The sequence below is a fragment of the Pristiophorus japonicus genome, chromosome 23, assembly GCF_044704955.1.
Source record: "Pristiophorus japonicus isolate sPriJap1 chromosome 23, sPriJap1.hap1, whole genome shotgun sequence".
Lineage (NCBI taxonomy): Eukaryota > Metazoa > Chordata > Chondrichthyes > Pristiophoridae > Pristiophorus > Pristiophorus japonicus.
This window is the reverse complement of record NC_091999.1, coordinates 66116683-66129612: the sequence shown is the minus strand read 5'-3', so window position 1 is coordinate 66129612 and position 12930 is coordinate 66116683. Positions and strand designations below refer to the sequence as shown.

At 40.0% G+C, this 12930-nt stretch overlaps 1 gene segment (V, D, J or C); it reads right to left on the bottom strand.

The window, feature by feature from the left end:
* The window catches only part of LOC139235587 (Ig heavy chain C region-like), a 130719-nt gene that overhangs the window by 15025 nt on the left and 102764 nt on the right, over positions 1 to 12930 (bottom strand). Inside the window, 1 exon segment of the C gene segment in view lies at positions 869 to 1225. Coding sequence covers positions 869 to 1225 — 357 coding nt within the window.

Here is a 12930-nt window from a genome sequence, read left to right as displayed (position 1 = left end):
TACTCAGCAAATCAACACTAAATCACATCACTGTGGGGCGGAATCCCTCGACAGAACCTTTCATGGAGCAGACCCTTCATTCCATAAACCCTTTCAGCAGAATCAAATGTATCATTGCAAAATGTCTCAATACAGAATCACCGAACCCGCCTAACACTGAAATAACTAATGATTGAATTAAACAGAAATATAAAATAATGGCCGCAGAAGTGTGATCAGACAGATCATGTTAAATGCATTAATGTTGATATTATAGCATATTTATTAATAATAATGGGTGATATTACGACATTATAATAATGTTAGTAATATTAATTTAAATCTGTTCCAACTTGAAATTGGTTTATTTTTCAGTTCTTAATTACAGTAACACCACGTATTGAATCTGAGCGTTCGGGAACATTACATCAGTACATGAGATGACAATGTAATTTTTACAAAAATACTTTAAAATCCTTAAGATTATTTACCGAGCGCGAAGCATTCAGTTTTGTGCCCACAGTGTTCTTTCAAACACATTTAAACACAATGTTTGCATTCGATCAGTAAAAACTGCAGTAATAGAGGTCATCGAGATTAAACATTGCAAAAACGTCAAACAGTGTAACAACCATAAAGTATTTAAAGTAACCCAGGCACACAGTCTCGTCAGCAGATGTACCTCAACTCACATCAACAACATTTTCTGTGGAGAAACTGTTGAATTCTATATTCCCTTTGCAGCAGAATCACATTGAACATTGAAAAAAAGCTCAATACAAAATCCACCGAATGCAAGTTTCAGTGAATGAAATAAATGTTAAAATAAACAGAAATATAAAATAAAGACACAAATACAACAGTTAATGAATGAGTGAATGTTATTTACCTGCAGTCACCGTTACCATGGTCCCTTGTCCCCAGTGGTGCAAGGCGTTAGTCCCACTTGCACAGTAATAGATGGCGGTGTCTTCGCTCCTCAGGTTATTCATGTCGAACGTGAAGATGTTGCTTGAAGTGTCTTTGGAAGCAGTAAATCGGCTCTCAATCCCTGGGGCGTAATAGCTGCTCGATGAACTATAATATTTAACCAGGCTCTCGACGCTCTGTCCGGGAACCTTTCGGACCCAGTACATGTAGGTGGAATTAAGACTGAACCCGCCAGTTTTACAGGTCAGTCTCAGGGAGTCTCCAAGTATCCTGGTCTCTGCCTTGGGCTGAGTCAACACCACGTCCGTCTGGACACCTGTAAAAAGAATCAAAAACCCCGAGGATCGATCTTGGTGAAATGATTCCTGACTCTGAAACATTCCAGAGAGAGACTAACACTGAGACAGTAACAGTGAGAGATTGGACAATAAAACCTACTCACGGGAGAAGAAAGCCAGCAACAGACTGAGAGATATCGCCGACCTCATCCTCCTGGCAATGAGTGGTAAATGGTTCCGGCAAGAACTCACTGAGCAAACCTTCTCCCAGACTGTTGTATTGCGGTCCTAGTGACCGGCAGTTAAATACCCGGGAGATGGGGGCGAGGTTACAGGCGCCGCCCATTGATTCCCTGATAGAGGCGGTTTCTGGATCCACGTCACACCTTTCACGTCACCAACAGAATAGACTCACATCTGGACTGTAAATTAAATCCCTTTCTTTCCTTACTGATTTACAGGGGACGTGAATCCCTGAGATTGAATTACATTATCACGGATTAAAACACTGCCAGTTTGTGTTTCTCCATCTCCCATGCATCTGTACCAATAAAATATCCCCTGTAATCTGAATTGTTATCATTCTATGTAACCAAGTGCGGGAGATGGCTAATGTGATTCTACAAACAATGGATGACTAAAGCTACACAATTTGTGTCTGGTGATAGGTTTACACACCTCACATTATTCAATTGTCACAAATTGCATTTCACTAACTGCCCCAGAGTCTGTGACCCTAAGACATCTCTTTTAAAATTCGCTGTAAAATAAGTCTTCTTGCCTGATAAGTAAGGATTGAGGTGACGGAGAGACATAAGAAAGTTTGGCCCGCCGGCTTCAGATCAGCATCTTATGAGAGAAGCTTGGGAATCAGAACTGATAATACGATCAGGACACCTCGACATCCAAATCCTTGCAGCTAACTTTAATAGCGACCAACTGTGTAACAGGGACGGGTACCAGATGCACGGCCTATCAGGACACAGCGGTATGTTGCAGGATATTCTAGGAATAAATGCTTTATCTCCCGCTGAAACTGATCTGAATCAGGGCATTTCTCTATCCATTGGTAGCCGGGCTACATGAGGGGTAGTTCACAGACCCAAATCATCTCAAATTACAACGCACAGTGCGCGGCTGCTAATCAGTAGTAAGCATACATCAGGCGTAGAATTATATGAGAATGTTAAAGTAAGTGCAGCGGACTCAAGCCAATTCCATCTCTGTTTATTAACTTTGTGAATAGCACGAATCTTATTACAGTGTGGGGTGGGGTCAGTCATTAAACCTCTCTCCAGCACTCCATGCTCTACAGAATAAAGGGACAGAATGATCTAGAATGGTCTTTATTTGGAAACAGTTTTCATTAGATACCTTGTGGATCAATTCATTATTTTCTAATCCCATTCTACAATATTGCGGTAATGGAATTTACGGAAAATTATTCTCAAGATATAATAGCATGTAAAATGTTTCTTGTTTTAAATGTGCTACTGAATAATTTAATGTTAAAATAGGTAGATACCAACTTTCTCCCATTCATGTTCACGCTAATCTGACCCACACAGTATTTGGCAACAACCCAGCAGCTGCCGTCAGCGAGCCTCGAACACCCAATGTCATTTACAGGAAGCATCTGGCGTTCTGTGCAGTCCATTAAATGTTTGTTTTCTCATTACTGACCGCTTGGCTGGAAGCCAACTTCAAAACCTTTACATTGTCAAAAGGCCTGTTTATATACACATCTGAGCAGTAACAGTACTGGAATTAAGTTTAATGTTTTCGTTGTGTAAAAGTGTGTAACTGTTCCCATATCCCTGGAAAGGAATTATATCAAATGTCTCAGATGCCATGTCAGTAGCAGCAGTCAGCTGGAGTAACAGTACCGCAAATTACCCTGTAATAGATAGATAGATAGAGAGATAGATAGATCGATAGATAGATAGATAGATAGAATGAATTTGCAACAATAATGTTGGTAATTCCGCCCTTAATACTTCCTGATCCTGTGCACCTCTTGTGGTTTGCTCTAAAAAAATCCTCTGGGTAAACGTTCATGTAAGTTAATGTGAGTGGAATAATGAATCATGGTTAAAGTTAAGTTTGGGGCGTGCAGTAGATGTCGTTTATCAGCAGATGGCGACAGTGATAATATTGAAACATGAGTCATGCAGAGGCCGATGTTGCTGAGCATTTCAGTCAGTGTCTGCATTGTCCAAACAAGTAACAGCACTTTTAACAATACAACTAATGCTCAGATTACTGCTCAATCAGTCAAATTTGAAGAGAGCACATGTATCCTTAGAAATAACTGAAGGGCAAATAAAGATTGCATTTATTTCAAGCCAAACTTTAGGAAGATTATTGAGGACTTGGCGAGGATGCAGAGGAAATTGGTGCACGGTATGAGGGAGTTTAGTTCTGTAGACACGAGAGACGATAGGATTGTTCATCGTATAGCATGGAATGCTAAGACGGGAAATTAACAGAGGTTTTCAAAATTGTTAAAGTGTTTAATAGAGTCGATAGTACGGTAGGGTTTTCATCGGCAGGGGTATCGGTACCAGAGGACAAAGTTTAAGATGATTAATAAAATAAATCCAGTGTTGAAATAAGGAGATTTTTTTATGCTGCGAATTGTAATAACCTGGAATGTAGTGCCTGAAACGGTGATGGCAGCAGATTCAATTATAACTTTCAAAAAGTGAAATCAATATACATTTCAAAAGGAAAGATGATCTGGTGTAATATATTAACAGTCAGTGTAGAGGGTAATAATAAACAGGGATAATGTCTAGTACAATATAAGCAGAGACAGGGTCTCGTGTAATATAAACAGAGACAGGATCAAGTGTAATATAAACAGAGACAGGATCTAGTGTAATAAGAAAGAGGCAGGGTCTAGTACATTTTAAACATAGACAGGGTCTAGTGTAATAGAAACAGAGGCAGGGTCTAGTGTAATATAAACAGGGGCAGGGTCTAGTGTAATATAAACAGGGGCAGAGTCTAGTGTAATATTAGATAGAAGTACAGATAGATGGTTAGAAGTATGAATCCACGGACGGATGCACGGAACAACGGACCGAACGAATGACTGAACAACAGACAGACAGATAGACAGAGAGACAGACATAAAGATTTGCATGGCTGGAAAGTGCTATCAAATTACTATGGACACTCTGTATGTTTAAATTACTCTAGATCCTGTTTAATTATAACTGCATTGAATCATCTCTCTATTCATATTGCACAAGGCCCTGACTCAGTTATTACAGCACTAGACTCGTGATCTATTTTATTACTGTAGATCCTGTCTCAGTTAAACTGCACTAGACCCTGTCCCTGTTTATATTATGATAGGCTCTGTATCAGCTTTCACAGCACTAGACCATCTGTTTTAATCATTAGACCCTGTCACAGTGAACACTGCACTAGACACTGTCTCTGTTTATATTACATTAGACATTGTTTCTTTTAATATTTCACTGGTTCCTGTTTCGGTTTATATTGCACTAGACACTGCCTCTGTTTATATTTCACTAGTCCGTGTCTTTGTTTATATTACACTGGACACTGCCTCAGTTCATATTTCACTAACAAATGTCACTGTTTATAATACAATAGATCCTGTATTAGTTATTATTGCAACACGATATCCTTTGTTATGTTATGTTGGGCACTGTCACTGTTTATATTATACTATCCCCTGTCTCTTTAAAATAGACTAGACCCTGACTCCGTTTATATTACAACGGGACCTATCTCGGTTTATATTACACTAGACCCTGTCCCTCTTTATATTACACTAGATCATTTCTCTGTTTATATTACAATAGACCCTGTCTCTGTTTATATTACACTACCCCTTGTATTTTTTTATATTACAGTAGATACTGTCACTGTTTATATTGCACTACACACTGTCTCTGTTTATGTTACACGAGGCCCTGCATTTTTTAAATTACACTGGGTGCTGTCTCTTTTTATACAACACCAGACTCTGTCTCTGTTTCTATGACACTCGACCTTGTCTCTGTTTATATTACACCAGACCCTGTCTCTGTTTATATTACACTAGACCCTGTATTTTTTCTATTACACTAGACGCTGTCTCTGTTTATATTACACGACGCCCCGCCTCTGTTCATATTACACGAGACCCTGTCTCTCTTTATATTAAACGAGGCCCTGTCTCTCTTTATAGTAAACCAGATCATGTCTCTGTTTATATTACACTAGACCCTGTCTCTGTTTATATTTCACTAGACCATGTCCCTGTTCATGTTACACTAGACACTGTCTTAATTTATATTTCACTAGTCCCTGTCTCTGTTTATGTTAGACAGGACACTGTCTCAGTTTATATTGCACTAAAAATGTCACTGTTTATGCTATACTGGACACTGTCTCTGTTTATATTACAAGGGGCCCTGCCCATGTTTATATTACACGAGACACTGTCTCTTTTATTATTAAACTAGACCAGGTATTTTTAAATTTTACATTAGACACTGTCTCTGTTTATATTACAGTAAACCATGTCTCTGTTCATATTACACTATACCCAGTCTCTGTTTATATTATACTAGACTCTGTTTCTGCGTATATTTCACTATACCCTGTGACTGTTTATATTACATTAGACGCAGTCTCTGTTTATATTAAACTAGACACGGTCTCTGTTTATATTACACTAGACCAGGTCTCTGTTTATATTAATGCACTAGAAGCTGTCTCTCTTTATATTACGCTAGACCCTGCCGCTTTTTATATTGCACTACATCGTCTCTCTGTTTATCTTACAAGTGTACCTGTCTCAGTTGTAACTGCACTAGACCCTGGGGTTTAGCTGTGTCTATATAGGTCACATCGAGCACTCCGTATGGCTGAGGATCAAAGGTCGAACTGAAATTGCTAAGGCGAATAAGTCAGAATGATGACGCTGCATTGTTTTGAAGAATGAAGTCAACCGGTGTTTAGGTGTTGCTGACGTGATAATGTCCAAAAGGTAATAAAGAAATACAATGTGTATGATGCTGCACTGATATCTCTGGGGTAGAGGTGTCACTCTGTGCCATCAAACACTCCCAGCGCAGGTACAACAGAGGTCGAGAAACAATGAAGCTCCCTCTGCACCGTCCCATCAAACACTCCCAAGGCAGATACATCACGGTTTAAATAGAAAGTAAAGCTTCCTCCACACCATCCCTTCAACCACTCCCAGGGCAGTGACAACAGGGGGTTAGTTACAGAGTAAAGCTCCCTCTGCACTGTTCCACCAAAGGCTCACAGGGCAGAAACTGCACCGGTTAGATGCAGAGTAAAGTTCCCTCTTTGGAATCCCATCAAAAACTCCCAGATCATTGAGTTCCCACGATATATTTTATTATAATGCTCCCTCTCTGCAAGCCAACCAATTTGGGTTGAGGCCTGGAAATAGACCTTAGGGAATTTTTTTATTAGATATTGACTTCTTATGGTGAGGTAAAGATAATGACGCATTCTTTGGAGGTAAGAAAGATGGTGGGAATAGGAGCGAGAGGCAGAGAGTGAGGGGCTACAGGGAATCGCCACTAATACATTTGAGCTGTCACTATATACGGTGACAAGAATTGTTCCCCATTCTGACCGTGGATATCATCTTTAATTTATTCTCCTATAGCTACTAGAAATATCCCAAAAAACAATTGTTGCTGGAATCCGTTGAGACAGTTGCATTTTTCTCTCTCTTTATTTCTATTCTGTGTTGGAGGGGAAACATTTATTGTGCTTCTTTCGTTCAATGCTCTAATATGGGACTCCTATTTCTGTATTTATTCAGAAAAACACATCACTGGTTTCCATGAAGTGTTAATGGCAGCAAATCAAGATCCACAAATTCACTATCTGATTAGTTTGAACTCACAGCACGCGTTTACTTTTAAGAATATTGACTGTGGTTACAAAGAAATGGAAATATCTGGCGCAGTGATATCGGTGTTTGTTTTGTTCAATTAGAACAGATGTGATTTATATCAAAGGAAAAATATTAAATTAAAAGTTCAGTTCTGAAAATTCTGTTAGCAAAATCAGTGGAACTTCTCTGACCAGACGAGTATTTCACAGGATATCCATTTCGCAGAAGTTTCAAGTCATTTAAACTAAACAAGTTAAAACAATGACTCGATGAGTCACCTATTGCAATGACTATTTTAAATGTTGACATTTAGAAATAACTTGAAACGAATTTCACATCCTTGGAATAGAAACATAGAAACATAGAAAATAGGTGCAGGAGTAGACCATTCGGCCCTTCGAGCCTGCATCACCATTCAATAAGCTCATGGCAAGTTATTCACCTCAGTACCCCTTTTCTGCTTTCTTTCCATACCCCTTGACCCATTTAGTCATAAGGGCGATATCTAACTCCCTCTTGAATATATCCAATGAACTGGCATCTGCAACTCTCTGCTGTAGGGAATTCCACAGGTTAACAATTGTCTGGGTGAAGGAGTTCCTCCTCATCTCAGTCCTAAATGGCTTACCCCTTATCCTTATACTATGGCCCCTGGTTCTGGACTTCCCCAACATCGGGAACATCCTTCCTGCATCTAACCTCTCCCATCCCGGCAGAATTTTATATGTTTCTATGAGATCCCCTCTCCTCCTTCTAAACTCCAGTGAATACAGGCCCAGTCGATCCAGTCTCTCCTCATATGTTAGTCCTGCCATCCCGGGAATCAGTGTGGTGAACCTTCGCTGCACTCCCTCAATAGCAAGAACTCCTTCCTCAGATTAGGAGACAAAACTGAACACAATATTCCAGGTGAGGCCTCACTAAGGCCCTGTACAACTGCGTTAAGACCCCCCTGCTCCTACACTCAAATCCCTATCTATGAAGGCTAACATATAATTTGCCTTCTTCAACACCTGTTGAAACTGCATGCCAACTGATGTACGATGACACCCAGGTCTTGCTGCACATCCCCTTTTCCTAATCTGCCAACATTCAGATAATATTCTGCCATCGTGTCTTTGCCACCATCGTGGATAACCTCACATTTATCCACATTATATGCATCTGCCAAGCTATTGCTCACTCACCAACTGTCCAATCACCCTGCAGCCTTTTTGCTTCCTCCTCACAACTTACACCGCCATCCAGCTTAGTGTCATCTGCAAACTTGGTGATATTACACTCAATTCCGTCATCCAAATCGTTAATGTATATTGCAAAAAGCTGGGGACCCAGCACTGAGCCCTGCAGTATCCCACTAGGCACTCACTGCCATTGTGAAAAGGACCCATTTATCCCTACTCTCTGCCTCCTGTATGTCCAAAAGCGCTTTACAATGAAGTACATTTGAAGTCTGGAAACTTTTGCAACGTAGAAAAGGTGGAGTCAAATTGCGTACAGCAAGCTCCCATAAATGTGATAATAATCACAGAATCTATTGTTTAGCGATGTTTGTTAATGGATAAATATGTGAAATGGACACTGGGGTGAACTCCCCTGCTATTTAAAATTGTGCATTCAATCTCTTACATCAAACTGCGAGGGAAGACTCAGCAGATGTAACGTCCCATCCGCAAGACTGCACCACTGGCAATATACTCCGCTCCCCCCCTCCCCCGCCGCCCGTCCCTCAGTACTGGTACCGGGAGTGCCAGCCGATATTATGTGCTCAACCTCTGGAGAGGGGTTTAAACCCACAGCCTTCTCACTCAGAGGGGAGAGTGATCCCATTGTACCGGGACTTCAACACATCACAGCTTGCTTTTTAAAATGTTGTCATTTAGTTCAGAGTGTCAAATTTCAGGGTCTGAACCGAGTTTCACACGGTCTGTTTAATTCCCGGTGCTAATTCACTTATCTTGCCTGGGATGATATTCCAGCATTGTTGGAAGATGGGATTTCCATATAAAATGTTAGCAACTCCGCATCTGGATGTTTGTGAGGTGCACCAGTAGAGCAGCTGGAAACTGCAATTATTCTCCTTAGATCCGAAGGGCGATTTAATAATATGATCAAAATTATGCGGAGTTTTTTCGAGTATTTAATCAGAAAACTGTTGTACTCGTAGGACATACATTAACCACAAGCCAGAGATTTACAATGTATTGCTGCACTAGACCCTGTCTCAGTTTATATTACACTAGACCCTGTCCCTGTTTACATTACACTAGATCCTCTCTCAGTTTATATTGCACCAGGCCCTGTTTCTGTTTATATTACACTGGACAGTATCGCATTTTGTATTACACTAGGCCCTGTGTCTCTTTCTGTTACACTAGAGCCTGTCGCTTTTGATGTTACACTAGCCCATATTTCTGTTTATATTACACTAGAACCTGTCTATGTTTATATTAAACTAGACTTGTCTCTGTTTATACTTGTCAAGATCCTGAGCCTGCTTTCATTACACTAGACTCTGTCTCTGTTATTACTGCACGTGACCATTTATTTGGCTGTATTAAATCCAGCCCTGTCTGAAATACTACTGCCTTGGACATGGCTATGTTTATATTGCCTTAGGCCGTGTCTCATATATTACTGCATTGCACTGTATCTCTATTTATATTAGGCCTTAGGCCTCAGCTTGAGTCTTATGGACAATTCTAGTCACCACATTTCAGAAGCGCAATAAACACATTAGAAACGGTACAGAAAAAGTTTAACAGGTTGTCACCAAGGAGGAGATGATTAACGGAGAAGAAGAGCTTTAAAAAGTTACAAGTGTTCTCCTAGGAACAGTGAAGTTTAAGAAGCGAGCTAATAAAGATCTTCAAGATGATGTGAGTTTTTGATAGAGTAGGTATAGAAGATAGGTTCCCTCTGGCGATTAGGTCACTAAGCAGAGGTCATAGATTTAACAGCATTGGCAAGATAATTAGTGGGCTGTCTTAGTGATTACAGCACTAGAACATTTTATGTATTGCATTTGACCCCGTTTCTGTTTATATTAAACAAGACCATATCTCTGTTTAAATTACACGAGACCTTGCCTCTGTTTAAATTAAATTATACCTTGTCTCTGTTTATATTACATTAGACCCTGCCTCTGGTTATATTACATTACATCCTGTCTAATCATTAATGCATTAGACGTTGTATCTGTCAGTATTAATTTAGGAAGCGTGTGAAATATTACTGCTCTAGACATGTTTCTATTACCTCAGGTCATGCCTCAGTTGTAATTGACCATGCCCCAGTTTATTTTACACGAGACAATGTCTCTGTTTATATTACACCAGACCCTGTCTCAGTTATTACTGAACTAGAACATTTATCTGTTTATTAAACACGACCATGTTCCTGCTTATATTACACTAAACACTCTCTATTTATATTACACTAGACCCTGTATCTGCTTTGAATACACCAGACCCTGTCTCTCTTTATATTACAGGAGACGATATCTCAGTTGTTAACTGTAGTAGATCCTGCCTGTTTATATTACACTCGACCATATCTTTGTCTCTCTGGCACCAGACCCTGTCACATAGAAACATAGAAACATAGAAAATAGGTGCAGGAGCAGGCCATTCAGCCCTTCTAGCATGCACCGCCATTCAATGAGTTCATGGCTGAACATGAAACTTCAGTACCCCCTTCCTGCTTTCTCGCCATAACCCTTGATGGCCCGAATAGTAAGGACTTCATCTAACTCCCTGTTGAATATATTTAGTGAATTGGCCTCAACTACTTTCTGTGGTAGAGAATTCCACAGGTTCACCACTCTCAGGGTGAAGAAGTTTCTCCTCATCTCGGTCCTAAATGGCTTACCCCTTATCCTCAGACTGTGACCGCTGGTTCTGGACTTCCCCAACATTGGGAACATTCTTCCTGCATCTAACCTGTCTAAACCCGTCAGAATTTTAAACGTTTCTATGAGGTCCCCTCTCATTCTTCTGAACTCCAGTGAATACATGCCCAGTTGATCCAGTCTTTCTTGATAGGTTTACATTACTGTAGGTTTACGTCACTGTTTATATTACACTAGACCTCGTCTCTGTTTTTATTACACAAGTCCTTGTCTCTGTTGAAATTATTTTGGACCCAGCCTCTTTTTAAATTGCTCTAGACTCTGGCTCAGTTATTACTGCATTGCACCTTATATCTGTTTATATGACGCATTAGGTCTCTGCTGGAGTATTATGGACAATTCTGGGCACCTTATTTCCATAACGCTGTAAGGGGAACAGAAAGCATCCAAAAGAGGTTTATCAGGTTGTTACCAGGGACGATGGACTTCAACTCGAGGTTAGAAAAGTTAGAACCGTTTTCCGTAGTGCAGAGAATTATAAGAAATGAGCTAATAGTTCTTTTCAATAAGATGAGATGTTTTAATAGTGTAGAGGCGATATGATGGGATATTTTTCCACGTAGAGGGTGGTGGGGATCTGGAACTCACTGTCTGACAGAGTGGTAGAGGCCGTAATCCTCATCACTTTTAAAAGGTAATTGGAGGTGCAATTAAAGTGCTGTAACCTACAGGACCATGGACTAAGCTAGAAAGTGTGATTTGGTCGGCCGGCGCTGGATAGCTCTTGGTCGTCCGGCGCTGATACGATGAGCTGAAATGGCCTCCTTCTATGTTGTAAATTTCTATGATTCTATGATATAAGTATCGGTTCCCACTAAGCAGAGGTCATAGATTTAAAAGCATTCCCAATGATCTAGAGGGGAAAAAAGGAAAATGTGTTGTCACTCAGAGTCAGCACAGGCGCGATGGACCGAATGGCTTATTTATGCAGTAAGTTTCTGTGATTCGATAAAATCACAGAAGATCGTCTCTCAGTTATTGCTCCACTGGACACTGCCTCAGTTAATACTCCACTAGCCCCTGTCGCCATTTATATTATACTAGACCCTGTCTCTGTTTATATTTCACTACACCCTGTCGCTGTTTATATTACAGTAGACCCTGACTCTGTTTATATTATGGAGGATCCTGTCTGTGTTTATATTACAATAGACCCTGTCTCTGTTTATATTATGCTATACCCTGTCCCTCTTTATATTACACTATACCGTGTCCCTTTTTATATTACACTAGAACCAGCCTCTGTTTTTTTTACACTCGACCCTCTCTCTGTTTATATTACGCTAGACCATGTCTCTCTTTAGATTACACTAGATATTGTCACTGTTTGTAATGTACTGGACCCTGTCTCCTTTTATAATACACTAGACCTTGTCTCTCTTTATATTACCCTAAACGCTGTCTCTGTTTGTATTGTACTACACCCTGTCCCTGTTTATATTACAATAGACCCTGTTTCGCTTTCTGCTTTTTTAGACGATGTTTCATTTTAAATTAATCTAGGCCCGGTCTCATTTATATGTGTTAGACCATCTGTCTGTTTGTATTATCTTTAGTCTTGGCCCAGTTATTACTGCATTCGACCATTTCTCTGTTGATATTAAAACGACTCTATCTCAGACATTACTGCACCAGGCCCTGTCTATGTTAACATTACACTTAGCCTTGTCTCAGTTATTAACACACTGGAGCATATCATAGGTTATATTACATTAGACTCTGTCATTTTTTTTTTACATAAGATGCTGTCACTGTTTATGTTACACTGGAACCTGTCTCATTTATTACTGCACTCAGCAATATCTCAGTATATATTAAACTAGACACTACCTATAAGTATATTACACTGACCCCTCTTTTTGCTAAAATTACAAGGGGTCCTGTCGTACTTATTACTGCACTTTCGCAATCCCTGTTCATATTATGCTCGATCT